This window comes from Leucopleurus acutus (assembly GCF_964270905.1).
Source record: "Leucopleurus acutus genome assembly, chromosome: 13".
Classification (NCBI taxonomy): Eukaryota; Metazoa; Chordata; class Mammalia; order Artiodactyla; family Delphinidae; genus Leucopleurus; species Leucopleurus acutus.
The window spans coordinates 23,280,652-23,307,952 of record NC_139155.1 but is presented as its reverse complement, the minus strand read 5'-3'; the positions used below and the strand labels follow the sequence as shown (position 1 = coordinate 23,307,952).

The 27,301-nt window shown below is 40.8% G+C and overlaps 1 protein-coding gene across 1 annotated transcript; it reads right to left on the bottom strand.

The window, feature by feature from the left end:
* Positions 1–1,115: 1,115 nt before the first annotated feature.
* Positions 1,116–22,340, bottom strand: MEX3C (mex-3 RNA binding family member C; the record flags this gene model as incomplete). The annotated part of the gene is made up of 2 exons (XM_082853164.1): positions 1,116–4,154; positions 21,614–22,340. The coding sequence occupies 2 exons, from the start codon at positions 22,338–22,340 to the stop codon at positions 2,929–2,931; spliced, it is 1,953 nt and encodes a 650-aa protein (XP_082709290.1). The 3' UTR covers positions 1,116–2,928.
* Positions 22,341–27,301: the final 4,961 nt, after the last annotated feature.

The window sequence follows — 27,301 nt, the reverse complement described above, 5'->3', positions numbered from 1 at the left end:
TGTCCAATTCTGGATTATCCACACTGCAGATTATCCAGTGTGGTGCAGCAATTCCCTGGTAACACAGGTCCATGGGGTTCCTGGAGCCTCTCCCACAGTATGTCCTTAAACAAGAAAATGAATGTGGGCATGTGAGGAAAGGCAGATTCAGACGGAGACCTTGGATAAGTGCTTATCAGTTTTGCTAACATTACTTTCAGACAAAGTTTTGGCTTCTTCTGGCAAGGAAAGCCTCCAAAGTAGATTGTTTTTCAAGGTCCCCTCAAAGATTCTGACCTTATATTAGGTAAAGGTTAAATTCATATTCACCATTCATTCAATCTATGCTGGAATTGTATAAATACTAAAACACACTCAAATAATTTAACTTTCAAACTTCTGAAGGCTAATCCTAAAACTAGTAAAATGATTCTACAGGGCAACGATCCTGCTCATCAAATCTATATATTCCAGAGTCGTCTAGCACAGCCTGAGAATTTGTCCAAAACTTATGATGAAAAGACTTCCTATGGCTAACACCTCTAAGTATTAAGAACAGAATTTTGGTTTTATTAAAATAATCTAGAACTGTCTTTATTCTTGCTTTTTAACAAACGGCAACAATTTATTCCAGTCAGCATCAAGTCAATTTCATTAACGGAGTAATATTTTTATCAACCGCAAAACCTTTCCGAAGGTACTTAGGAACTAAAAATTAAAAACTTGTACCTTCATATTAGAAAAACACTAGTTTTATAGTTTTAGTGATAGAAAGACAAAAATATGTAACAAAGGATTGAAACAGTAAAGTCTAAGTTGGGTTCAGGATTTTAGTTAACATTAATATGTATAAATCATTCACTATTTTATTTACAATTAGGTTAATAGTGGTTATTTGTGGTCAACTATATAAACATGCAACTAACTATACAATCTGACACTAGCCAAATCTCTAGTTTTACCTAATGTGACACTTATTTAAAGAAAAAAGCTAAATTCGGATAGGAGCATAAGCAACAGGGTCACTGGCTGAGGAAGGGAAACACTGTAAAAGGAAATTTTCAATTCTGGCAAACAGCAGTCTCCCAGTCTAAACTAATGATCACATGAAAAACACCAAGGAGAATACATTCAAGTTAATGGAAACAAGTCTTTATTAAGTAACTTTTAATATCAGAAAAATAAAACTCTTATAATTCTCTTTACAGCAAATATATAATATCAGTGCTTTGGCCATCTTAAGTTAAAGGCCCTTTATCATAAAATATATGGTTTTAAACTTTACTCAAATTGAATTTATAATCCCTATGACTTCCCTACATATACATAACAAAAGAGTGTAGTAAAATTAGCAAATACTAAACTATATTGATAATTTATCATTCTTAGTTTGTGGTTTTTAGAAACAGTACACGCACCTAATATATGTCGATTCCTTGGCTTATTAGTTGCAGTGTACAATGCAACAAAATACAAAATACATGCTTGGTGAACATTCGTTTGTATCTACAAGACGGCAGCTAAAGATTAGGTTTCAATACTGACATATAACTATCCTACAAGCAATCAGCATTACATCATAATATGCCATCAAGGCAATTTTTTATACTGAAAAAATCAAAATAAAAACCGTTATTTGTAAACTTTTATACGAAATGTAACTCTTCAAGTGGAAATAAAAAATAAAATTTTGTCTATTTACTATTCAATACACATAGGATTTCAATTTTTGTTATACTGAGAAAAAAAGCTCTTTGTGTTGGGAAAATAACGCTTCAAAAAATAATTAGTAGAAAACCCCACCAGTATAATGTTCTGTCCGTTCAATGCCAGCACAGGTTTGGGAACATACTGAGGATGAAGTCACAGACATCCACAGGTGAAATGTAAAAAGTGTATCTTAAAGAAATCTTTCCTTTTGATTGGAAATAAGTTTTGAAATGAAGTAAACTGATTGGAGGTCATCACAGCTGCTTTTGTGAATTATGCTAAGGGTGTTATTATCCCTCTCTCCCTCCCCCCTCCCCTAAATTACTAAAAAATAAAAATATATTTATAATGTGCAAGACGAATATGGATTGAACATAAAATGTTTCACATTTTGATCTATAGTCTAAAAATTAATCAATAGCTTGATCAGACTAATGAATGGAATGTTCGTATCCTCAATTATTAGCCAATATAGGTGCATCCCAAAGCCCTTCCTGAAATGGAAAAACCCAGGTGGCCGTTTCCACACTCACCAAGGGAGGCAATGGGTATGAATTCACAATCGACACAAATGCATTCCTGATCCACTGATCATACCAGCCGTGAGCACTCTGGGCGAGATGAAGGTCAATGTAGCAGTTTTTGTCCCAAATTATAACCAGTGATCGAGTAAAGCGCCATCAGCCCCTATCATTACCAGTAAGTCATCACAATGCATTAAAGTTACTTGCAATCCTGCAGAATTAGGCATAAGTTGTTGTGAAATAAAAAACAAACAAACCTATTTTGTGAAAACTGGCAGTGTAAAGAAGGCAGCACTGGAAGTGTCTGAATCATCTGTAATGTCAAGTACCCTCCATAAACTCTTAATGTGGTTAGGCTTTGGGACCCATCGTTTTGAAATCTTAGACGTATACACTTTTCTCATAGGTTCACACAACCTATGATTATCTTCACTCAGCCGAGTTGAACGTCAGCTTTAGCAATTCTTACACAAGCTATGTCTCTGGGTCTACAGGATAGTATTAATAATTCAAACCAAACTAATAGACAAGAGACCACTTAGGTTTAGTGTTACCACAGCAGCCTTTTATAAGTTTACTAACAACTTTAGCCTAATCCCAATAAAGCCTGATAACAGTCATAAGAATTCATTAGGAAGTTTACTGGGGGTACCATTATACCCATGCCTTTATGAGTCCATATAGAGATATAGTATTTATGTATATATATATATAGTTAAGAGTGAATTTGGATTGCCTGAGTAACAGCTGTCTGGCAAACTGGACATGATGGCGTTCTCTTTTCACAGATCTTGTTGGCACATTCCATGCAGAAGAGGTTGTGTCCACATGGAACTAGGGCAGCAATAACTTCATTCTCAAAGCAAATCACACAGTCGTGCTTTCGTCTTGATTCTGGTGGTGAGCTAGAGGTGGAACCACCATTGGAAGAGGAGTAACTATTGGTACCATTAGAAAAAGCAGGGATGTATATTGGAAGGCCAACATGGCTGCCTGTACTAGGTGGGTCGCTCCTAACCCTCCGAGCAAGTGGGTGTTCAATGCTCTCCGGAAATGTAGGAGACAGACGAGGAGTAGACGGCTGACTTCCTCTGCGCTGAGTCTTCATGTTAGCAGGAGGATCACTCCCAAAGCCAGAGAGCGGGTTAACTGGTTCAAACGGAGTCCAGATAGTTTGAGCGGATGTTGGTAAAGAGTCAAAGGCAGGAGAATCAACCGCAAGATCTTCTGAGCCTACAGAAGGTAGTGTATCTCCAAACCAAAAGTTTCCTGTGCTAAAAGGGCTTGTTGGACTAAAGTCTGCCAGCCTATTGCTTCCAAAGTAGGAATCTGTGGAACCACTTCCCAGAGAACTGGAACTATCATTTCGATAATTGGAGATCATTCTGGCACGGCTAGGAGGAACTGGATTGGAGGAGAGCCACGCAGAGCCGAGCGTGCCACCTTCAAAGCTTACATCAGTACCGTTGTAATGGAAATCATTCTCTTCATTGAGCTCAATGTAGTTTCCTGTACGCATGGCAATATGCATTTCTATTTCTTCTCGTGCTCGGTCAACATTCTCGGGCATCCCTGTCACTTCAAAGACAGGCTCCTTATCTCTGCTTGGAGTTACTATGTATGTGTGGGTCTGCTGCTGAATTCTTTTAATTGTTGCTCCTTTGGGTCCAACAACTAATCCTACCACACGATAGGGGACCCTGACTTGAACGGTGGTCTGACCAGGCAGATTAGGACTGCACGACAACCCTCCCAGGGCAGGGCCATTTTTGTTTCGAGATGCACGAATCATGGAGAAGTGCTCTGCAGCTGAGAGGATTTCTCTTTTGGCCATGGCAACATCTTCTTTCCGTCCAGTGACAACAAAAATGGGCTCTTCACCACGAACAGGTGTCTTGATATACGTGTTCGTCTTGGCTCTCAGCGCTTTAATTTTACAACCTGTTAGAAAGAAATATTTCGTAAGTATCAACATCTACTTCAATAATATTGATAAAGACAAATCACAGAAAGCTCCTTTCAAGCTAAAAGTCTGCGTCTGGGCAGTTTTTCTTCCCTCTTTAAGTTTTAGAGTTTTTTCTTTATCACAAAAACTTATCACTAGATGATGATAAAAGCTTTCCTAATTCCTAGATCCTGAGGCATACTTTCCTGGTGATCTCTCATTCTCAGGGAGGAGGTGACACCTCTACTGGAGGTCTTTAACTCAGAGGTCAGGCTTATCGTCTCTTCCTCTTGTTATCAGTCATTGCAAATGATGCATGAAATAGGCCAGCTACACTATAAGTGGGTCTGACTTTCAGAACACTAATAGTTTACTACCGTGCAGGGTGTTGGTAGCAAAGAAAAACCATTAATGTACATGTGAGACATTTAACATCTATCATCTTATTTAATCTACATAACAACCCTAAGGATGAGACTATTATACTCCTTTTATTCCTAAGGAATATAAACCACAGAAAAATTGTATAACATGTCCAAGTTCACACAGCAAGTAAGAGGCAGAGCCAGAGTTAAACCTAGTCTGACTTCATAATCTATATAGTCTTTTTGCTCTTCCCAGAACTTCAAATTCCACACAACTATACTGCGATAAAAACTCTTCAACTGACATCCATTTAACTGTCTTATTATTTTACCTTAACATTACTCTTTCCTCTGTAAAACTCAACTGATGACAATGGCAAAATGCTCAAGGCTAGTACATCATCTCTTTTCTGTTCCATCAGTTGGATTTCAGGCTTCACTAAGAATCAGTTGTTTTGATTCCAATCTGTTTGTACTAGCTGCACTCATGCATTAACTAAATTAACAATTACATAAAGCAGTAACATATAAATGTGAGAAGATGCTGAACTTGTATGAAAATTGATTATTTTTTAAAATTTCAATAAAGACGAGTACCTTAAAGAAAAAAAAAAGATGTTGTTGAACTATGGGTGAGACAACTGTAAAATCCTGGGGTAAAAAAACTAACACAGAATAACTTTGCTAAATTCAAAAGAAACATATTGGAAATTGTATGGAATATGGTCATTGAATGTGGTTTTATCAAAGGACTATGCTGGTTGGCAGCCCCATTCTCAAATAAAAGGCTTTGGCCCTAAATCCTGAGTATGTTTAAGTTAAATAAGTAAAATATCTAAGACACCTATGCATAACTACCCATGATTACTTTTTGGAGTAATCACCCATTACCAGTGCCAACTGCATAAGATTAGAGGGTTTCGAACGGTAACAAAGATGTCAAATATACAACTAAGGCATAAAACTCTGGGGTTATACTTTTCAAAGGTCTTAACGTGAAGCTTGCCAGAAGTACCCTCCACCCCCCACCAAATAGATCTCCTTGCCTCCATTCTTGCCTCACTCCCATCCATTCTCTATTAGTCACTTTAGGCAGATGATGCCTTCTAAACAAAGCACCTATCACATGCTCACTTCTTTGCATAAAGTGCTTTAATGGCTTCTGTTTACCATAAGGATAAAGTCAACAGTATGGCACACACAAGGTTCCTCTGTACCTGGTACCTGATTACTTCTCTCTAGCCTTATCTCTGTACCCCTCTCCTTTCCCCCTCCTCACTTCTTAAACTCTGTGCTTCCACCATATTAAGCTCCTATGCATGCTCCCTTGCTTCCATGATCAGAATGTTCCTTTATTCTTGCCCCTTTACTACCAGCTCTGCTTAACTCCTGGTAGCCCTTCAGATTTTAGTTTAGATGCCTCATCCTCTATGGAGCTTCCTCTCCCTCAGGACTGGTTTGTGTGCGCTCCCTAAGCATTCTCAAAGCACTGGGTGGTTTGCTATAAGTATATGCCACAGGGTGGCCATATAACATTTGTTGAAACAAAGATCATTTTTCTATATAAGAACACTGGGCCCTTCTTATACACATTGCTTTGCATCTAAGCATTTTTGTTGAGCTTTCCCGGCCTTTCATATTCTGGCCCCATAATGCTAGTCCAACCCTGCTGAAGGGAGTTGATTATGCTAGCTGTATGCTATGAAGCTACTGAATATGTTATTCAATAACAACTTCACTCAACCTAGCACTGAACTTTTGGATCTGAACCACAAATGAAGATCCTGTTTCTCCTTCCAACAAATTGTAGAACTTAGAAACGGCCACTTTCTCACTGCTGGATCTTAGGTACCTATCATGAAAACACTTTCAGAGTCAGGTTTTCTCTAACCTGAAGGTTATATTCAAGACTAGGGGGTGGGGGTGGATGGGTGGTGTAGCTAAAAGCAAAATTGCAAAGAAAGCACTTAGTGCATTAACTGGAGGAGGTAAGAAGGGCCGAGTGCAATCAGTCTAATTTACACTACTGTAAAACATGAAAGTTTTTATTATAGAGTGCTGCTGTAAGTTTATATCGACAATGAACTACAAGGTTAATTTGATAGTGTAACTTCTGAGCATAGGAAAATATATCTGCTTTTGCTCCACAAAAGAAAGTGAACTGGAAGATCAGAACAATAAAACTTCTACGTCTACTTATCATTTATACAGGCTAAATCTCTAGGAAACTCCCTCAGTCAGCACAGTAGGTGCTGCTTGAGGTTGAGAACTGCAATCATTTTCCATTGGCCAATATGTGACTGATGGAGAGATGCCTAAGAAAGCCTGAAAGGGTGGAATGAACGCCTAATTCTTCATACTACACACGCACGGGAGTTACTATCATTACCTGGACACATGAGTTTCTTCTCTGAGCTACAACTCAACAAGAAGGCAGTCTGCTAGAATCACACATTTCTAACAAAGAGGGTCCTGATCATCTTGCAGAAAAACACTGGGACACTTCTATTAAGGACAAAGGGAGAGTTAGCTTGACAGTCTAGGGTTGGCCCCTCTCAACCCTTACTGTAGTGAACATTAGAAAGCTGCATTAAGAAACTTCTCTAAATGCTTCTGAGACTATAAGCAACTGTCAGGTGCACCTTAGTAGAATACTTTAATACCTAATACCTAGTAAGAAAATATGCCTAAAGGTACACAGACACTATTGGGCCTATGGATGGTACAAATAAATAGATGTTTAATACATGGCTCATTAGGAAGACAGAGAAGACAGATGGTTGGAGTGTGGACCATCTCTCAGATAGGGCCGTAAGATAGGCCTACCCTGCCCAAAAGGGTCATGTGTTTAGGTTTTGCACATCAGGGGAAAGAGGGAACAGAAAGATAGCAAAGCCAATCCCTTATACGCCACTGCCAAGAGAAACAGAAGTATTTCTTTTCGCTCCTAAATTTTATAAGACAGTTTTAACACAGTAGCCTTAACTCAGATCAGGAAACCCATAGGAAACCTCATCAATCACATTATTGTTTCTATGAGAACATGCACATTCTGAGCTCCCAACAACCATCACATGGTTTCTAGAATATATATACACGTTATAAAGTTTGGGACAATTTGAATAGGCAGAGCTCTAAACAGATGGCACAGACTAAGGAGAAAAAACCAATTTGTTTTACTATTTTGCAGGTAGAGATGGTAAAAAAGCTTTTTGGAGTATTTTAGATTGAGTTTTTATTTGAAAGTGCAATGATATTTTTAAAAACCATTGAAAAGTTTATAATCTCAGAGTGTCACAAAACTCATAAGCCATAAAGGTACTGAAAAATTAGACTGCACTTTAAAAAAAACTGCTGCATGGCAAAACTCACCAAATACAACGTAAAAAAATTATTTACAACTCACATCACAATGGCTAATTTCTCTCTTACACAGGTACCCATATACCTACCCTTATATATCAAAACACCAAAACCCAACAGAAAAAATAGATGAAAGAAATAGCTCACAGAAAAGGAAATATATAAATGGCTCCAAACATGAAAATTCCCATTTTCATGTGAACTGAGGTATCATTTTCCATCTATAAGATTGTCAAATATCAAAAACAAATAAACAGTGCTAGTAAGAATGGGAAAAAAAAACCCCTCATATTTAGCTGCTGAGAGTATAAACTCCTCAAGGGCAGTTTGCAATATCCATCAATATTACAAGTCAAGTATCCTTTTGCCCCTACAATCCCACTCATAGAATTGAGTCTGTAGGAATACTTGCACAGGAGCAAATGACCTTTGCATTATATTACTGTTTGTATTAGTGTGAGGCTGGTATAGCTATATAAGGGAATGCTCTGCTGTCATAAAACTGGTTGACTTAGGGAGACAGGGTAGGAGGGTGACAATTTTCCTTGTACACTTTTATTTCTTACAAAATTTGAACCATACAAATGCATTAGTTTTTTTTCAAAGAAATATTAAATTAGAAAAAAATTTAAATTAGTTATGAAGACATGATACGTTTTATTACACTAAGCATATCAATCAGACTTTTGGCTAGTTCTGAGATTTAAAAAAAATTTATGAACAGCAAAGTAAACGATTTCATAACCTCGAAGCTGAATAAGTCCAAGAAGTAAGGACTAATAATTGTTTTCTTACAGCTACAAATAAAATCCGACATATGGCAAGCTCTATACCAGACTGCGTAGAGATTAAGAACTAGAATAGCACTAATGACTTGCATAGCTGCAATTTTATTTTGATTTGGAAGTAAATTCTCCCAAGAGAAAGTCTCCAACTTACCTCCCTCCTGTAGGAACCCATTTCCCCTTTCTCTATCACTGTGGCTGGGACTGTGCTTCACCTTAAAACTCTTCAGCTGCAGCCAGAATTCTGGTCCTCTCACTCCCTGGTAGAGTAGCAAAGATTGGGTCTTGCTTCTCCAGGGTAAAGAGAGCCTCTTCCACCAGCTGCCTGAGCAGTTAAGAGGGAGAGGTCCTCTGTTGCTGGGAGAGGAGTTGAAGAAACGGAATTGAAATGATATCTTCAGTGTTGATGAAACCATGGTTTGTCATATCAATTGAATAGGTTCCAAATGTTTCAGTAAATATGTGTACAATGGGCTGCAACATAAAATGTTCCTTTGCAAGGGGTGGTGGGGGTGGGGGGGGACGGGTCACAGTCAGAAAAGCTTAAAAGCACTAGACTAGATCTTTAAGGCCACTTTTTAATTCCATGAAACACGTGGAATGACATACTTAGAAGAACCAGATGTAGAATTACAGTCTGTAATGTAGATATGATTCCAGTCCAAATTAATTCACCTTAAAATAGGAAGATTATCCAGATTACATGGGTGGCCCTGACCTAATCACGAGTCCTTTAAAAGAGTTTTCTCCAGCTGGCTTCAGAAGTAGTTAGCTGTGCTCTGGCTAGCCCGGAAGCAAGCAGACTATCTGTGCTTGATCTGCCCATGGAGACCTCGTGGCAAGGAACTACAGGTGGCCTGTAGGAGCTGAGAGCTAGAAGGAAAATGGAGGCCTCAATCCAGAAATCTTGTTCTGTCCTTTAATTTTTTTTTTTTTTTTTTTTTTGTGGTATGCGGGCCTCTCACTGTTGTGGCCTCTCCCGTTGCGGAGCACCCGGACGCGCAGGCTCAGCGGCCATGGCTCACGGGCCCAGCCGCTCCGCGGCATGTGGGATCTTTCCCGACCGGGGCACAAACCCGTGTCCCCTGCATCGGCAGGCGGACTCCCAACCACTGCGCCACCGGGAAGCCCTGTCCTTTAATTTTGCTTATTACCTGCTTTAGTTTTTTAGTGTTACCCCACATAGTGGCTTCAATGTCACAAATTTTTTAGTTTACAATTCTGTAGGTCAGAAGTCTGACATGGGTCTCAACAGGGCTAAAATCAACGTGTTTGCAGGGCTGTGTTTCTGGAAGCTCCAGGGAAGAATCTATTTCCTTGCTCATTCAGGTTATTGGCAGAATTTAGTTGCTTACCATCATAGGACTGAGCTCCCTGCTTTCTTGCCAACTGTCTGCTGAAGGCCATTCCCAGCTTCTAGAGGCCATCAACATGGCTTGTGGCCCTGTCTCTCCATCTTCAGAACCAGCAATGGAGGTTGAATCCTTCTCATATTTAAGATCTCTCCTCTTCTTGTATCTGACCCAGATGGGAAAGTTCTTCTGCTTTTAAGGACTCCTGTGTTTACACTGGGCCCACCCAGATGATCTCAGACAACCTCTCCATCTCAAGGTCCATACTCCATATACATATTCAGAGTTTCCAGGGATGTAGGGTGTAGGCATCTTCAGGGAAAGGGGGTTTATTCTGCCTACTGCATTACCATTTTTCCCTTTCTCCAATTATTTCCTCCATTCTTCCAGGTCCCTGGCTTTTGAACAAAGGAAAGTATTTGGTTCAGAAAAAATTTAAACCCTAACCCAAGAAGAGAGACCCAATGTCCAGGGCAGTCGCCAGATATAAGTAGCTAGATATAAATACAAGAAAAGTCTGGGGATCATAGGCACTGGAGTAGTGTGAAGGGATAAACTATTGATAAAAATCAAAATAGGTAGAAAAGAAATAGATAAGCCAGGGTGCTGACAAAGACAGGGTGTTTATGTTGAGACATAAGTGATTTGGTAAGAGATGCACAAGTAAAACCTGGCCTCCACTTGTCCTAAGGGATTTAGCTAGGTGTTCCTAGCTAAACCACTCCTTCTTTGGCCCAAAACATTCACAAGCCTGATGCTTAAACTTACCCATTCAAATATTAAGTTCCCTATAAAGGTGCTGGTGCTAATTCCAGGTGATATACAGGAACTACCATAATTTCTGCTCTCAAGGAGCTCACAGTATAGAAAGGAAAGGAGCTCAGTCATGAGAACAATATGGATATAATACTGATATATAAGATAATACTGATATAAGATAACTGCTTTAATGAAAACAGGCATACAAAGCAGTGGGAGCACAGAAAAGTAGAGGGCTTTGTTGCTTACAGAAAATGAAAGAAGACTTCAAAGGCATTTGAACTTAAGCTTGAAGAAAGTAGTTCTGCCAGGTGGGAAGCAAAGTAGAGGGAACTGCAAGTGCCAAAGCAGGAATCAAGAGCACAAGATGGCCACACCTGGCTCAGTGTTGTGGGAGCTTTAAGTGACTGGAGGGTAGAATGGCAGGAGAGCAGGTCAGATGGGGGATGATTCAGTCTTTAACATGAGGCAAGGGAGTTTAAAGTCTATCTTGTAGGTGCAAAGAACTTTTGTTTTTTTTTAAAGAAGTCCCAAAGGTTATGTGAAGTGTTGCAGATTTTCGACAGAGGATTTTGTTTTCCAGAAATTAAATTCACTGTATTTCCCATTCATTTCATCAATCAGCTACAAATACAAGGTGATTAAGAAAGCTAAAACCCTTATAAACACACACCAAAACTGCGAGTATTTTCACTTTGGGTCATCCTTGGGGTATATCTTTCTTCAGAAATTCTCTCCAAGAGGTTTTATTTTAAAAGGGAAATCAGTATACACACATATACAGAAACACACTTTAATAACAATGAAGAGGGGGAGTGAAACTCCTTGAGTAGTTCTTTTTACCTTCAAGAAAATTAGAACTCTGGGCTTGATATTTAAATTACCCCCAGCTCCCACCCCATCCATCTCCTAATTAAGTGGCCATGACTTACCTTCTCCCAGATTTTATCGTCTCCTAAACATGCCTTATTCTTCCTTATCTCTACCCAGATATTTCCCTAAATAACCTGGAAAACCCTCCTAGTACTTCCCCTCCCCGCCCCCCCCCAAATATTCTGAGTAACAAACTCTTCTGAGTAATAAACACAGTCATTTGGAAAAGATGAAGACTGTGTGTGTGAAAGGCTCTATGAACTCAAGAATAATACAAATATAGATATGACTTTATCACAGCTACCACTTACTAATACTATTCCGAGGTCTAGTTTAAAGGAAATAATGTAAGGAAAAAAACCTGATTATCTGCAGGACTGGGTTCTAATCTACCACCAGAGTTTGCTTGTGGTTTTAATGTTAGGTCATTCAACCTCTAGCTCCTTTCCAATGCTTTTATCTTTTGACCTAGTCCCTTTTCTCCTAGGAAATACAAAATCACTTCTGAAGTCTAAAAAGCACTTGGGAAATCAGATACTACCATATCCCACATGCGTACATCTATTCTTCCTTTCCTCAAGAAAAGTAGGTTGAATTATAGCTGGGAACATAAGACTTTGAACAGACCATCACAAACCATCTTTGGGAGCTCTAACAGGCCACCAAACCTCTATCTCTCCCTTCATGGGTGAGGAACTATAATTAAAGTTACTTCTCTCATTTGGTTGTTGCAAGGATTAAATGAAATAATGTATTAAAAATACTTATTACAATGCCTGTGTTCAGTAAAGGACAGCTTTTTTAGGCTACCTAACCCCCCTCCCCCCCCCACCATTTCAAGTATTTCATGAGTAAACTGAGCCAATAGGCTTGGCTTTGAAATAGTAAAATTCGTAGCACTTTTCAGTTTTCCAAACTCTCCTATATTTTCATTTAATCATAACAGAGTAATGATTGGCTTAATAGCTTTAGGAAGGATAGGGATAGGAAAGAACTAAACTGAAAGAGCTTAGAGACATCTCCCAGCTAGAAAGTCAGATCTCAAACACAAGTTGCCTTAATAATTCCATACTCCTCTCATTACTCCATACTATTTTTCTCTAAAAGCATTAGAGAAACATGTTATTTTATATGTACATTTCATGATATATTAGAATTAATGAGGGGATCATATTCTTTAATGATTTTATATATAAATAAGATCCCTTTCCTCTTGGAAGAGTCTAGACAAGACTATTCAAAACACCTATAATTTTACAAGGACTCAATTTTTCAGTATTAAGAGCTTCACAGACTGATGAACATCAGCTAAATCCCAGTAAGAGAGTGTTTCTTATGCACACAACTTAATCCAACATTTAAATAAATTGTTTAGATTAGGAATGCAATGGATTCCTAAACGCACAATATAGAAACAGCTTTCCTTTCCTGGGTTCACGGGCCCTTCTTGTAGCTCTAGTCAAAATTTTCTGAAATTTTCTGTTAAGAATACTGTTTCACTTTAGACATCACTATGTCAACACTTCAAACGGCTTCATTTATGTGATCTTAGTTTTGATTACCAGTATTCATATGGACATCTAATGCCCTAAATCAAGTAGCATCTAAAACAAACAGATCCAAACAACTTTAGGTTGACTGGCTCCTCAAGTAAAGGCAAGAGGGAAGAAAACGCCACAACATGAAAACTAAAATGATAAATAATAAAATGGCAAGTTTCTAATCCAACTATTCAGTTCAATAAAATAAACAGCAAGTATCTGCTATGTTTCAGGTACTTTAACTGACATTAAGATGACTGAGATTCAGTTCTGCCCTCACTGACTTGTACCAAACTTCAAGCACCAAAAGGATTTCGTGTCTACATGTGTTCAAGTACAGATATTGATCTGTCATTTTCTTTTCTTATACTGTTGGCTACTGGTGGTGTTCAAGCCTTTTATATCCTCGCTGCTTTGTCTGCTTGTTCTACCACTTACTGAGTTGGAGTGTTCAAGTCTCTAATTCTATTAGCTTGAGACCCTGGGTAAGTTATTTGTATCCCCATAGATCTGTTTCCTTATCTGTATGGTGGAAATAAGAATGGATCAAATGAGATGATATACTACCTGATACATTTAAATGTTTGTTGTTATTTTTTTTAAATCAGATGAATCAATTTTCTATTGAAAGTTTAAAAACATTAAAAAAATTTAAATCCTGAAGTAAAACTTATATTTAGATTGTGAAAAGCATGTTAAGGTATTATAAACTTTACGAAACTGGGAGGAGATATGTTGAAGTCAATCTAATTGGTAATTTGAAACCTGGTTTACTTTTACATGATTTTAGGAACTCTTTTTGGACAAAAATAAGAATATAAGAGCTACAAGAGATAATCTAGTTCAATCTCATATGTGAAGAAAACTGAAGCTGAGAATTGCCCAAAGTTATAAACTAATGATTCCTAAAATTCCCAATTCCCTAAATACACCATTCTCTCAACCTGACTTATTTTCCTACTTGATTCTTAGAAGTGGAGAATTCCCTGCATACATAAAGGTATTTTTAAAAACAGAGGTTAAACTAAATTTAAAAACCCCCTCCTTTTTCAGGTAGTTTAGACAAGAGGATCGACATACTTAACAAAAGAAGGGCTCATATTTGGCCTTTCACAAAAGCTGTGACATCCAGAAGAGGGTGTAAATTAGAGATGAAAGGCAGAACACTTTTCCTAACTGGGGATTTTAAAATTAGATTCATGCCCTTTGGAGGATGTTAATAGAAAGCTGAGAATTACCTCTGTATGGGAATCATATAATGGAATCAGATTCATTCGTAAATGATTCTCTTCCAGACTATAGACTAGCTTAGGTCTTTACCAGGAAATACATTTCAAAAGTGCTGATTTTAAATAAAATTTTAAGACACTGTAAACTTTAAAAAATATAATATATATCACTAACTAGTGGTATATATGTCCTATGAAAAACTTACTAAAATGACAATTTTTGGTTTCAACTAGCATTTGCTCAGCGTACAAATCTAGCAGTAAAAAAAATTATAAACTTTACCCTGCCTCATATATAATTTATTACCTTTATACTTTCCACTGTACAGTGAATCTGTACTAATGACATCTTCTCATACCTGATCCTCACAACGGAGAGCGGGTGGGGGAGGGCTGGGAAGAACAGCTGGATGGACTAGCTTCCCCCCAGCAGAGGAAACCGAGACTCAGTGAGGTTAAGCGATTTGTCCATGGTAAAGCCAGCTCTCTAACAAGTCTCCTAACTCCAAGTTCAATGTCCTTTCCTGCAGGTACCGCTGGAAAGGTAGAAGATAAGCCAAAGGGGAGGGGAGAGTGGTATAGAAAGGGGGACAGTAATAAAAAGGTCAGCCCAAAGGGCAAACATTTTACACTGGTAACCTTCTAGTAGTTTGGAACTATTACCTCCCCACTCTCCTCTAACTACGTTTAAGATGAAACTACTTTATGCTTACCTTCAACTACATCTGCAGCTCATGAAAAAATTTTATTATTTTAAGGCCTAGTCTCATTATTTCACGATACCACTTTACTTGTGGTCAAATCAGGCTCCCCTGCACACAATGAACTGCAGTTTTTGCTTACTGGACACAGGCAACAAACCATGCCCACACGAATTGTTCTTAAATCTCGAACACTGGCATGAAAGAGGTGCTATAATTATGCAGCGTAACTTAAAATTCTCAAAATCAGTCATGGAATAAAGCCTCAAAGTATTCAAATAACATTATGCTGTGCATATTCAATTTAGCATAGTTTGGCTTGGTATCACTAGTATTAGAATATCATTTTAAAAGCTTAAATATCAGATGTAATCCTTAAAAATGTCTATATGGTACCTAATGGTAGTACGGGGAAAAAGTTAAAAGTAAACATGCATTATGGTATATAAGCCATTTGAGAAGGATTAAGATGCAGTTTAATAAATATATCACTTTAGAATCACCTGAAGATCAATGGGATTTTAAAACAGATTATCCATAATCTGTTTGGAGTTTCCTAAAGGAGTTTTTTTTTTTTCTTTTTGCCTGCGCTGCGCAGCATGTGGGATCTTAGCTCCCTGATCGACCAGGGATCGAAGCTTGCCCCCTTTCCTGGACTGCCAGGAAAGTCCCTAAAGGAGTTTTTAAACTGCGAATACACTTTCCTATTTAGTATCTTATGGCCACTTTTTTTTTTTAACATCTTTATTGGAGTATAATTGCTTTACAATGGTGTGTTAGTTTCTGCTTTATAACAAAGTGAATCAGTTATACATATACATATGTTCCCATATCTCTTCCCTCTTGCATCTCTCTCCCTCCCACCCCTCTAGGTGGTCACAAAGCACCGAGCTGGTCTCCCTGTGCTATGCGGCTGCTTCCCACTAGCTATCTATTTTACGTTTGGTAGTGTATATATGTCCATGCCACTCTCTCACTTTGTCACAGCTTACCCTTCCCCCTCCCCATATCCTCAAGTTCATTCTCTAGTAGGTCTGTGTCTTTATTCCCGTTATGACCACTTTTATCTATAATTTTTTCATTTTGAGTTTAAATTACAAATCCTATAGGGCATAAATTACATTTAAAAAATTGTCACAGTCCCATAGATTTTAAAAGAATACTGTGGTAAACATCATGAATATTTTGGCTCTCTCCTGTAGGCACATGACTGTAATGTAATTACTCGCCCACTTGAAGTTAGGTGTGTCCAAGATCAGACTTGCTCTGATTAATGAAATATGAGTGGATGTGATCATTATTACTTCTGGGTTTAACATTTAAAGACCAGGGTGTGCTGTGCCACTGTCTCTCATCCTTCTGGCACAGGGGAAGACCAGCTAACACTTGAGATGGTGGCTGCTTCACTGGTCTAAGACTCTGAATGACTAAAATGAGCACAGCCCCTGTGAATAAGAAATAAACCACTGTTGTTTCAATACTGAGATGCTGGGGTTCTTTGTTATCACAGCATCATTTAAGCCTATCTGGATAGAGGTGCCATTTGCCTAACAGGCATTTAGACATCAGTTCATTCTAGTTCTATCACCTTAGATGAATATAGTAATGTGTGAAAACTGTCTGCTCAAGCTGAGGAAAGGTGAACGAGATTAACAGAGTGGTTCGAATTAATTTCAGATTTAACTTAACACAAGTAGTATGTGCTTATCACTTACAGTTTCATATATGTCAATTTATTTGTGTACAATTCATAGTCCCCAGAGGTGTTGTAGATATGATTATACCCAGCTGAAGAAGAATCTGAAGCCTAGGAAGTTTAAGTGATTTGTCCAAGACCACAAAGTGAGTTACTGGCACAGAGTAATCAGAATTTAGGAATTTTAATTTCTGATTGCTGGCTCTTTCCAATATATCACAGCTGAGCAGAGACTGTTAAAGGCAAATTGGGACAGTTTGCAACAAATATTTTTATATTAAAACATACATTCTAAAACATTTTTGTATTCAGTTTAAGACAAAAGCAATAAATTCTTCAATCTGTACAAATATTAAATTCATTCAAAACCAAATCCATAAAATATTAAGCACTGTCTTATAACTAAATTCCACCTTTCCTTGAAAACTTAAAATGTAAGAACTATCTAGAATTCCAACCCACAGACATTGTTGGAAATTTTCCTCAATGGAAATCTCTAACAGATTAATAGTTCTCAAATACTTGATTCCCTGGATCATTTTGGCCACTGGCATTTCTAACAGGGGGCAGAAAATACACCCTTGAATTACCACTTTATTTTCCATTTCCTCCCTAGTGAATCAAATAGTTCATTAGCTGAGTAAGGCAGGAAGAAAAGGCAGTAGACTCCCCACCCATTTGCAAAACAATTATAATAATCGAACCTTCCCCAATGGTCCCAGAGCTAATACAAACTATTATTTAGATTTTAAAGCCTAGAATAATGACAACATTTAATTTTTAAAGCTAGCATATATATACACACAAATTAACTTTCTGAATTATAAATGAGAGTGAATTTCTAGTTAGACACATTAGAACTAGAATGTTAGAATGACCTGTGCCTTCTGTGTAGTAGACACCAAAATTTTATTAAGTAAATTAATTTGGACAGTGATATTTTAAGTTGTGCATATTAGAAATACAGTACCCCAACCCATGATTAGGGCAGAAATTAACCCAAAATATTACTAGCCTTTCTGAGCAAGATGCTTCAATACTGAGGCAGCAATGTAGAATGAGAACTTTATCTTTACTAGCAAACAAACTGGTCTAACCCCAAGTTCCACTATCTGAGCAAGATACCTATCAGCACCTCAGTTTCTATGTCTAAAATGGGGATAAACACCTAGCAGAGTTAAATGGCATGTAATATAGGAACTGGCAGAGAGAATGCCAACAATCCCCCCTCTTCCACAAAAGAGACACCGGGCTTTAGCATTATTCTGAAACTATTTCTCCTCATGAAATGTATATTTTTTCTTAAACAGGGAATTTATGTACAAGACCAAGCTTTCTCTTTTTAGAACTTGGAAGAGTGGTTCCACCCTAGGAAACTGGGAAAATTTTTTCACAAGGGTGTATTTAAGACAACTTCAAGCAATGTAACATATTAACTGTTTAAAAAGTGACAATATACACAATCACTGGGGATCAGTGGAGAGAGAGCAGCTCAATAAAGAAGAAAAAAATTTCTAAGAAGGTCTAGCTCAGTGATAGCCAAAGTAGGGTGCAAGAAAATTCACTGGAGTGCAGAAAAAAAAAAAAATCAAAACACTCCAATTTCCATCTTTACCTCATCCTTTTAAAATTGTTTACATGTTTTATAATGTACAGTATATCAGCATATGTATTATTCATAAATATCCAGATACTGAGAGTATTAGTTTAAATGTTTTTTGACAGTATACAATTAAAAAAAGCCAGAAATAGCCCTTCTTGACTAAGAGGCTAGAGAACACACATAGACCATCAAGTAAATAACTAATGAAAATAGTTGAAGAAGTATATTAATCTTAAACAGTAATATAAAACCTTGGATTACAAGTCTTTAGCCTCTTTTCAGTTCCTGGCTTTGTTGTACAGTGTTTTTGGTTTCAAAATGAGATGCACACTTAAAAAAGGGGGCTAATTGAACATTCACAAATGACCATATGCTGCTGGGAAGTATAAATATGAGGTCAACGCTCTGCAAACTTTCATCACAATCAAAAGCAGCGGTTTGTTTTTGTGAAAGACAGTGGAGCTAGAGGCCATCTACATGAGTTGCTAGTCTATATGACTCAGAATTCAATTTGTCCTACTCTTTGCTTCAGAGCTGGTCACAGATGTCTCCATCTGTGACATAATTATTTCCAAAACCAATTAAGAGATGTCAAACAGAAAATTATGACTTCAGGTAATGAATAAAATGGCAGGAAGGAATAATTCTTAAGGAGGAAAATTTTGTTCATTCAAAGCAAAAAGTAAACTAAATGATTTGCCCTGTTTATTCACTTAAGGAAAGGGGAAATTATCACACTGTAAAAGGACGCAAACATTAGAAGTTGCCTGCAGGAGTGCGACAATAACTTTACAGGTTTTATCATGGTGCTGCTGAGAGGTGTTCATGGCAAAGGGAGTCAATGATCCACTAGTTGAATGGTTCAGAACAGGAAAAAGATAAGACTTTTTGTTCTTAAGATAAGACAGAGGATGATGACATACTTTTAACAGTGCTGTCAACTCTGGGAAAATATTAAGCGTAAAAGGAATAGTCAGCAATTTGTCTCCATGCTCTAAGACATAAATAGATTCACATTTCCTTATTAACCAGTAAGCTCGGCCCTAAAAAAGAAAAACTAAAGACCATTTCATTGCTATAACTTGGTACAAAATACAAACTTGGGATGAATTCAGTTTACTTTTAAATAATGGATCTGCATAAAGGTAACAGTCTGCATAATTAAGGAACATTTAATCATGCTTTAAAGGGTATAATACAGAAGACAAAAATTTGTATTAAACTAAATATACAAAAGGTATCAGTATCTTGTCCCCTAGTAAAACTGTCCTGTAAGTGTTCTTTTCCTTCATTATCCTAAACTGTCACCATAAGCACACTGAAGCAACTTGTGCTGAGGAAGTGTCACTGTAGTAGGGCCTGAACAGACACCTTCCCAGCCCCTTTTCACCACTCTCCTAAGTATCAGACCCTAAGTATCAAAAAAAAACTTCCCCTCCCCCCCAGCAGCAACTTTCCAACCATACCTAGAGATTATTTCTCCACACCTTTCCTCACACTGTCCCTCATTCTTTCTTCCATCTCCATTTGTTAAAGTCCTATCCGTTCTCCAAGGCCCTCCAGGGTTGATGTTCTTATACGTACCACTTTGTCACACACTATAGTTAATGCCATTAACTACAGATTAGATTAGCGCCATTCCACTGTTTATTAGACTGTTAGCTTCTTAAGGGCAGCCGAGTTAGTCTGAATTAACCTCACATTCCCAACTGCCATAAACTCAAGGCCTGGCAAAATACAAACCTGATACATAGCAATTCCCCGATGTTGTTATCTGAATAACCAACTCATTCTGAGTCTATAATTTGAGATGTTATAATTTTATTCTATGTGAGGTGAAACAGTTCTTTCCTGGATTAGTACCTTCAGTATTGCAAAAACGAAACAACACAAACAAACCAAAAAACAAAAGAAGGCATGCAAAATTTATCTACCAAACTACGGAAATAAACTCTTAATTGAAGGGCATCAGCTTTGAACACTGCCTTTAAGTACCAGTCACCAGGCAGTCTGAAATACGCTATTTCCTCTAACCAGACTTCAGATGGATTTTTCTTATTAAAATCCTAGAGGTAAGAGATGAGCCAACTCTGATACTTGAAACCACCATTTCGACAGACCTCTTATTTATGTACTCTAGACCACTTGGGAAAGATGAGATCATTTAAGCAGCAGCGCCATCACTTCTCTTTATTTGACCCCGACAATGCTCTCAACCTAACAGGAGAAAGACATGCATCAACCAGGTTAAATCATACTGTAATAAGGCAGCGGCAGGTAGTATTTACTCCTTCAATAAAGGGGAAAAGAGCTACGCTAAAGAGCATAAGACCTTCCCTAAAAATGTCGGATACAGAGGTACTCTGGGCATCCCTTCCCCCACCTCCACAAATCTACTCCTGGAATCTGAGACCTAGGTCCTTTGTCTGAGCAATGTGGGAGGAGTCTGTCTGCAGTACTGGTGTGCTGGCAAGTGAAGAGAATTTACTGAAAACTGTATAAACGCATGAAGTTCCTTAACTCAATTACTTTACTGTCCAATTTTTCTTCATCGTGCACCCTAAAGTGCTCTAAAAGGTACCCAATGTGCCTTTTCGAGAGTTAAAATGTATCTAAACGAATACAGTAAGATCAACAGAGAGTTAGCAAAAAACCTAAGTTTTTGAACAGCGAAGGGGCGGGCGGTAAGAACGACCACTTGAACATCCCCTTCCCTCTCGAACGAGCTCTTTCTACAAGCCTCCATTTCTTCTTCCCAACAAGCCGTCCTAAGGCAAGCTGAGCGCTTTTGCAAAGACGGTCGGCTGCGCAAACTTGCAATCTCAAAGCTTTCCATGCACAACACCGAATCCACAACCGACCCGACCTCTTACCACCTCACTGAGGTTTTTGGTGCCACGCCAGCTGGGTGTTCCAGGAATACAGCCCGAGTAAAGTGAACACCGCCGGATAGGGTGGCCTGAGAAACTTAGCTCCTTTTATCACGCAAGATGAGAGGAACACCTTGGGGTATTCGCAAGGTGACCCATCTTCTCATCTCGTCGACCCTCAGCTCCTCCCAGACCCCTTCCCGGTGGACCTGGAGGACTCTCCGGGTTCGCCTTTTCTGCCCCAAGCTCCTTTCTTTCGTCTCCCCACCCACGCCCGGGGGCCAAGCCCAGCTGGACACCCCCCACACCCGCACTCACCCTGGCGACCGACAATCTCGGCGACATGCTCGGAGCTGGGCACCGGGACGCACTCGGTGGTGTTGACGCTCTTCCTCCGGAGCAAGGCCGCCTGCTCCCCGTTCAGGGCGGCCGCCGCCGCCCCGCAGCCGCCTGGGCCGTAGGCGTGGGACAGCATCGCCGCCATCATGCCCTGGGCATCGTCCCCTCCGTATAGCACCCCCGCCGCCGCGGCCGCCTCCCGGGCATCGAAGCCGGCGGCGGGCAGCAGGACCGACCCCAGGGACCCGCCCGGGATCGGCTGGGTCTGAGAGGCGGCGGCCGCTGGCGGCGACAGCAGCAGCAGAGACGGCCGGTCCTCCTCCTCTGCCTCCTCCAGCTCCTCCTCCTCCAGCAGGTCTCCGTCCAGCTCCGCTTCCTCCCCCTCCTCCTCGTCCTCCTCCAGCTCCAGCTCGGCCGCCTCCGAGACCCCGGGCCGGCCAGAAGGAGTCCGCTCCTCCGGAGACAGCCCCGCCGCCCGTCGGGCCTGGCCCTGCGCCGCCGCAGCCCGGAGCGCCGGGGCGCCGGACTCTGCCGGGCTGGGGTCGTCGAGGCCTAGCGCGGCCAGGCGCTCCCTCAGCAGGAGCCCGTCCCCCTCGAGCTCCGGGCCACCCGCGGGCGGTGGCAGCGGCGGCGGCGGCGGGGGCGGCTGCGGCAGGGGGGCCGGGGCCGCCGCCAGGGCCAGGGCCGCGGAGCTGCCGCTCGGCATCGCGGCGGCGCGCTGTCAATGGCGGCGGCGGCGGCGGCGGCGGCGGCCGGGTCAGGCGCGGCAGGCGGCGAGCCCCATGGCGGACAGGGCTCCGGCCCTGCTCAGCGCGCAAACACCTTGCCTCTGGGGAGGCGGCGGGGCTGCCGACCCGGGCCGAGCAGCGCCAGGGCCGCCCGGAGACCGGAGAGGGCGGGGTGGAGGAGCAGGGGAAGGTGGCAGAGGTAGGTAACTAGGTGGGTGGGTGGGGACGGCAGCGGGGCGGGCTGGTGGAAGTGGCAGCGGCTCCCCTCTCAGGGTTTCTTTTGTTTCATGGCCTCAGCCAGCCCCCGGCGCGCGCGGCGGCGGCAGCGACGCCCCACGCCGCTCTCCGAATGAAGCCGGCACGCCCTGATTGGCCGCTTTTAATTGCTGGGAGCCCGCCCTCTCCTCCCCGCAGCCTTCTAACTCCTAGCCCTAGCCCCACCCCCACCCTCTTCTCGTGCCCCGCCCCGCCCCTCCCCAGAGGTCTGATTGGGTGACCGAGATGAGCCAGCCCCGCCAAGCCTTCTCCTTCCGTCCTCTGCCCTCCCCCCCACTCCTCCCTCCCCTTTCCCTACTGGCTGTCGAGGAGAGGGACTGTGGTTGTTCGCTTTACACGTCACTCTTTGTGACGTACCAGGTGGAGGCGGGGAAAGGGAGGCGGGACGAAGGCAAGGCAGCAGAGGCTGAAACTAGGAGCCAGTAGGGGTTTTCGCGCAGGCGCGTGCAGTCGAAGCAGGCATCTGGGTTTTCTCGGTTCCCCGCATCCCTCTGGCCCACCTGGGTGGGGTCTTTTAGCCCACAGTGAGAGCGGCCTTGGAGCGTGGCGTAGGCATGGGCCCAGAGGGCGTTGTTGAAGAAGTGATTTCCCACTTGCAGGGTAAGGGCCTAGGGAGAGTCATCAAAGGAGGGGCCAGTGAAGTGTTCTCCTATCCAGCCGCGGGGGTGGTTTCCTGAGCCGCGTGGCTCCTGGGCCTTCCCTGCACCACTCCGGAATGCTCCTCCCGCCGGGCAGGGCCCTCCCACGCCCAGCTGGCCCGGCTTCCAATACGAGGCCGGTTGGTTACATCAGGAACCTTAAATGCTGGACTTGAGTTCTTTGGGGCTTTTCAAGGAAATTAAATAATCTTTTCCTCCTCCAAGACGTTCTTCCCACAGTATTGTCCGGGTGATCCCACACAGTGGCTACCTTTTATAGGGGTTTATTTTTAAATGGCGTGTTAAAAACAAATCTTATTACCTTACTTCACCTTAGGCTCTGACCGTCCGCCCGCCCCACCCCGCTCCCCTTTACCTCCGCCCCTTTAGTACCAGGTGGTCTCCCCAGGTTAGTCTTAATCACCTGCGTTGTCTTACAGAGGTAGAATGTGAACAACATAATGTAATTTTAAGGTTTCTAGTGTCCCCATTATAAAAAGTAAGAGGAAACAGTTTTAATAAATATACTGAGCTCTGTATATTAAACATTATCATTTCAACATGCAATCGATATAAAATTATTGATATATTTTATAGTTTTTTCGCGCTAAGTCTTTGAAAATGGTGTGTATTTTACACTAGGATATCTCAATGTATGTTCACCTCACACTAGCCATGTTTCAAGTACTGAGTACTAGTAGCTCTAGACCTTGATTTTTGAATTATAAATTGAGATCCTTTCTATTTTGGATTTATTATATCTTTCTCCCTCAAAATCGTTTCTTATGTGTGAGCTTGAATGAGCACCGACTTTTCTAAATTGTCTAGGGTGTTACAAAGACACCCTGAGAGAGTCCAAGAGAAGGCTGAAACTATGCCTTCTGTTTCTCAGTTTTGTGCCCTTATGGCCATGTGCACAATTCTACTTCAGTTTATCCACCCCTCCAAAGGCATAGAGAATTTTAGCTAACATTAACCCTTCCTGTTACTCCACGGTTTCCCTAGTCCTTCTATAACCCTGTATGTTGCTTCTCTAACAACTCATTTGTAGCAGTAGCCTCTGGAGCAGTGATTTCAACCCTGGCTGTACAACAAAGTCAAGAAGAGCTTTTAAAAATGGTAAATGCAGAGCAGGAAGAAGCAAACCCTGGATGTTGGGATTAACTGGATCTAGAGTGGGAACCTGGACATGTTTTTAGAGAACTACACAGGCTGTTCTGAAGCTCACCCAGAGTTGAGAACACTGATCCCGGGTGTGAGATTTGGGGTTTACAGGAGTAATCTTGCTATTTACTGAAAAGTGATCTTTTTTTCCCCTACCTTCCCAATTAGGTACAATTTTCACTGATTTACTATATCTACATCCCTTTCGTGTTATACCCCAAGGACATAATGTTTCATGGCAGCTTAATAAAGGTACTGATTTTTTTTTATATTTACCAGTGAATAGCTTGTATAACTAGACATTTACTTATATAATATGCAAATATGCTTGCCGTCTGATATTTCTGTTTAAACAATAATCATTATTTGAAGGGTAGATTTCTCTAGCAAAGCAAATCTCATTTCAAGGGAGAAAGTAAACTAAAACACAAAGCGGCACTCCCAGGATATTTTTGTCAGGAGGAAATGCATAGCAGAATTACAAATGAAACTCAGATGTTCCTTTCTCTACCTCTTTTCATGAGTTGTCATTTAATGCTCACCCCTGGTCTTATGTTCTCTTCCCAAGGACTCAAAGCAAAAGCTGTAGCAGGAGTGATAGTTCCCCATACATTTTCCTTTTGAGAGGGAGAGATGTAAAGAATAGATTCCTGTAGATAAGGTCCATTTGGCTAAGATTTTTTAAAATGCCAAGTGGTTTAATTTATGTGTTCATAATATAAAAATTGCTTTCTGCTTCATTCTCATATAGTAAATGAGGTTTCATAAGTTCCCATACACAAATGTATACATTCATGCATTAATTTAGATTTGATCAATACTGTGATTTATGAACAAGCTAGGAGTTATTGAAGCTTGGAGACCTTCCCGTTTGGGTCTAAATTTATTGTCTTGTATTAAATCTTGCTTATGAAGCAAATTTAAGATTTTCTTTTGCTCTAAATATATGACTGGGATTCTTTCATTTAAATCCATTAAACACAGTAATCCCCTTCACCCTCCCCCAACCACACAGCATATTAATTTGCACCTGAATTAGTTTTCTCTTTCATTCCTATGCTGTTATGACATAGGTTGATAACACTGCTGTAGAACAGTTGCTTTGAAGATCTTAGGACAAAAAGGAAACTACGGAAGTGGCTACATTTTAACAACTAGCAGGCTGACTGCTAAACTAGCCTTAAGGCTAGTTTAAAACTGGAACTGTAATGATATTAAGGTTGGACCACTTGCAAACTAAACGGACATTAACAAAGATGTTTGTCCTAGTAAGAAAACCGAGAAAATTAGATACTAACTTTGAAGCAATGCTGTAAAGACAGCCACAAAAGCATGGTGAAAGATTTGGCTGACACCCTCACCTAGAACCCCAAAAGAAACATCTGCTTTGTTTTAAGGCAGGATGGGTTTCTTTATGGTAGAATGTCCCTTGGGAACAGCAATACCCAGCTCCATAAGTCTTCCTCAAGGAACATGTCATCCTCCTGCTTGCACTGGCTCCCAGTTGTCTAGGAATAAAGTTTCCTACCTGGAATTCCAGGCCTTCCACACTCTGGGACATTCTTCCAAGTGCTCGAAACTGTTACATAAACACACTCAAATCTCTCCTATATTAACAAATAGGAACTCTTCCTTGATGCTACATCCACCTCTTGGGGCCACTCTTCTCTACTCCAAATCAACTTCTCCAACAGCTGCCTGCTCTCCTCTGCTGCACACTGCAGAGTGCCTGCGGGCTCTTGCCGCGTCGCTGAAATTATCTTCATCTCGTCCTTGTATCCAATGAGCACTTTTTATACTTATTCCGCTTAACCTTTCCATGGCAGGACTGACACTAATGACTGCTCCTCAGAGCACTGTCTTCCTTTGCCTTCCTTCTGCTTTCTTTCCTATTCCATAGTCCTGCCTCAGTCTCCTTCGCCCGCTTAGTGTTCCTATCACTCTTGGGTTATTTATCTAGGATTTGTCTTGGGCCTGCTTTCTGCTTACTCCGTACTCTCCACCTAAACATCCTATCCTTTCCTAAGATTTCTGCTACCTTGTTGACAAGTTCCAGACCTATATTGTCATTCCTGATCTCTCCATTGAGCGCCAGACCCAGAAATCCACTGTTCTACGGATGTCTCCACTTGGCAATTAAAATTCAACCTCAACTTCCCAAACCGAAATCTCAGTTAAAATGCTTTTTAGCTTAGTATTAGATAGCACCACTATCTATTCAGTTCCTCTGGCCTTGAGCCTGGTGGCCATTCTTGACTTTTCCTTCAACCTCCATAGCCAGTCAAGGCCAAATCCTGTGTCTCATACCTCTCAACTGTCAAATCCATCTGTCTTTGTCCATTTTTACCACTATTACCATGGTCTAGGCCACTATCATTTAGACCATGATCTATTACAGTAGTCCCCCAAACAATATTCTTACATCCAGCCTTGCTTTCCTCCAATTCATTTTCCATGCTGCAGCTGGAATGATTTTAATTCAAATTTACTCCACCCACTTCCCTGCTTGAAACCTTTGTTGTTGTCCTTAGGGTAACATCCCAGTTTCTTAACATCACTTAGAAGGTCTTCTACATCTGGGCCGTTTACCTCTTTAACCTCATTTCATGCCATTCTTCCTCTTGCATTCTTGGCCTCAGCCATAGAGACATTCTAGGAGCCGTTCATGTATTCTACATACTCCTATTCTGCCTCTAGGCTTGGAATATGGCTCTCCTTTGCCCACTCTTAGCTTAGCTAAGCTAACTCCTACTTGTCTTTCAGAGCTCAGTTTATGTATCACTTCCTCTAGGATGTCCTCCCTAACCTTCTAGGTAAGGTTACATGGCCTTGTAGTAGGAGCCAATTGCATCCTGCATGTC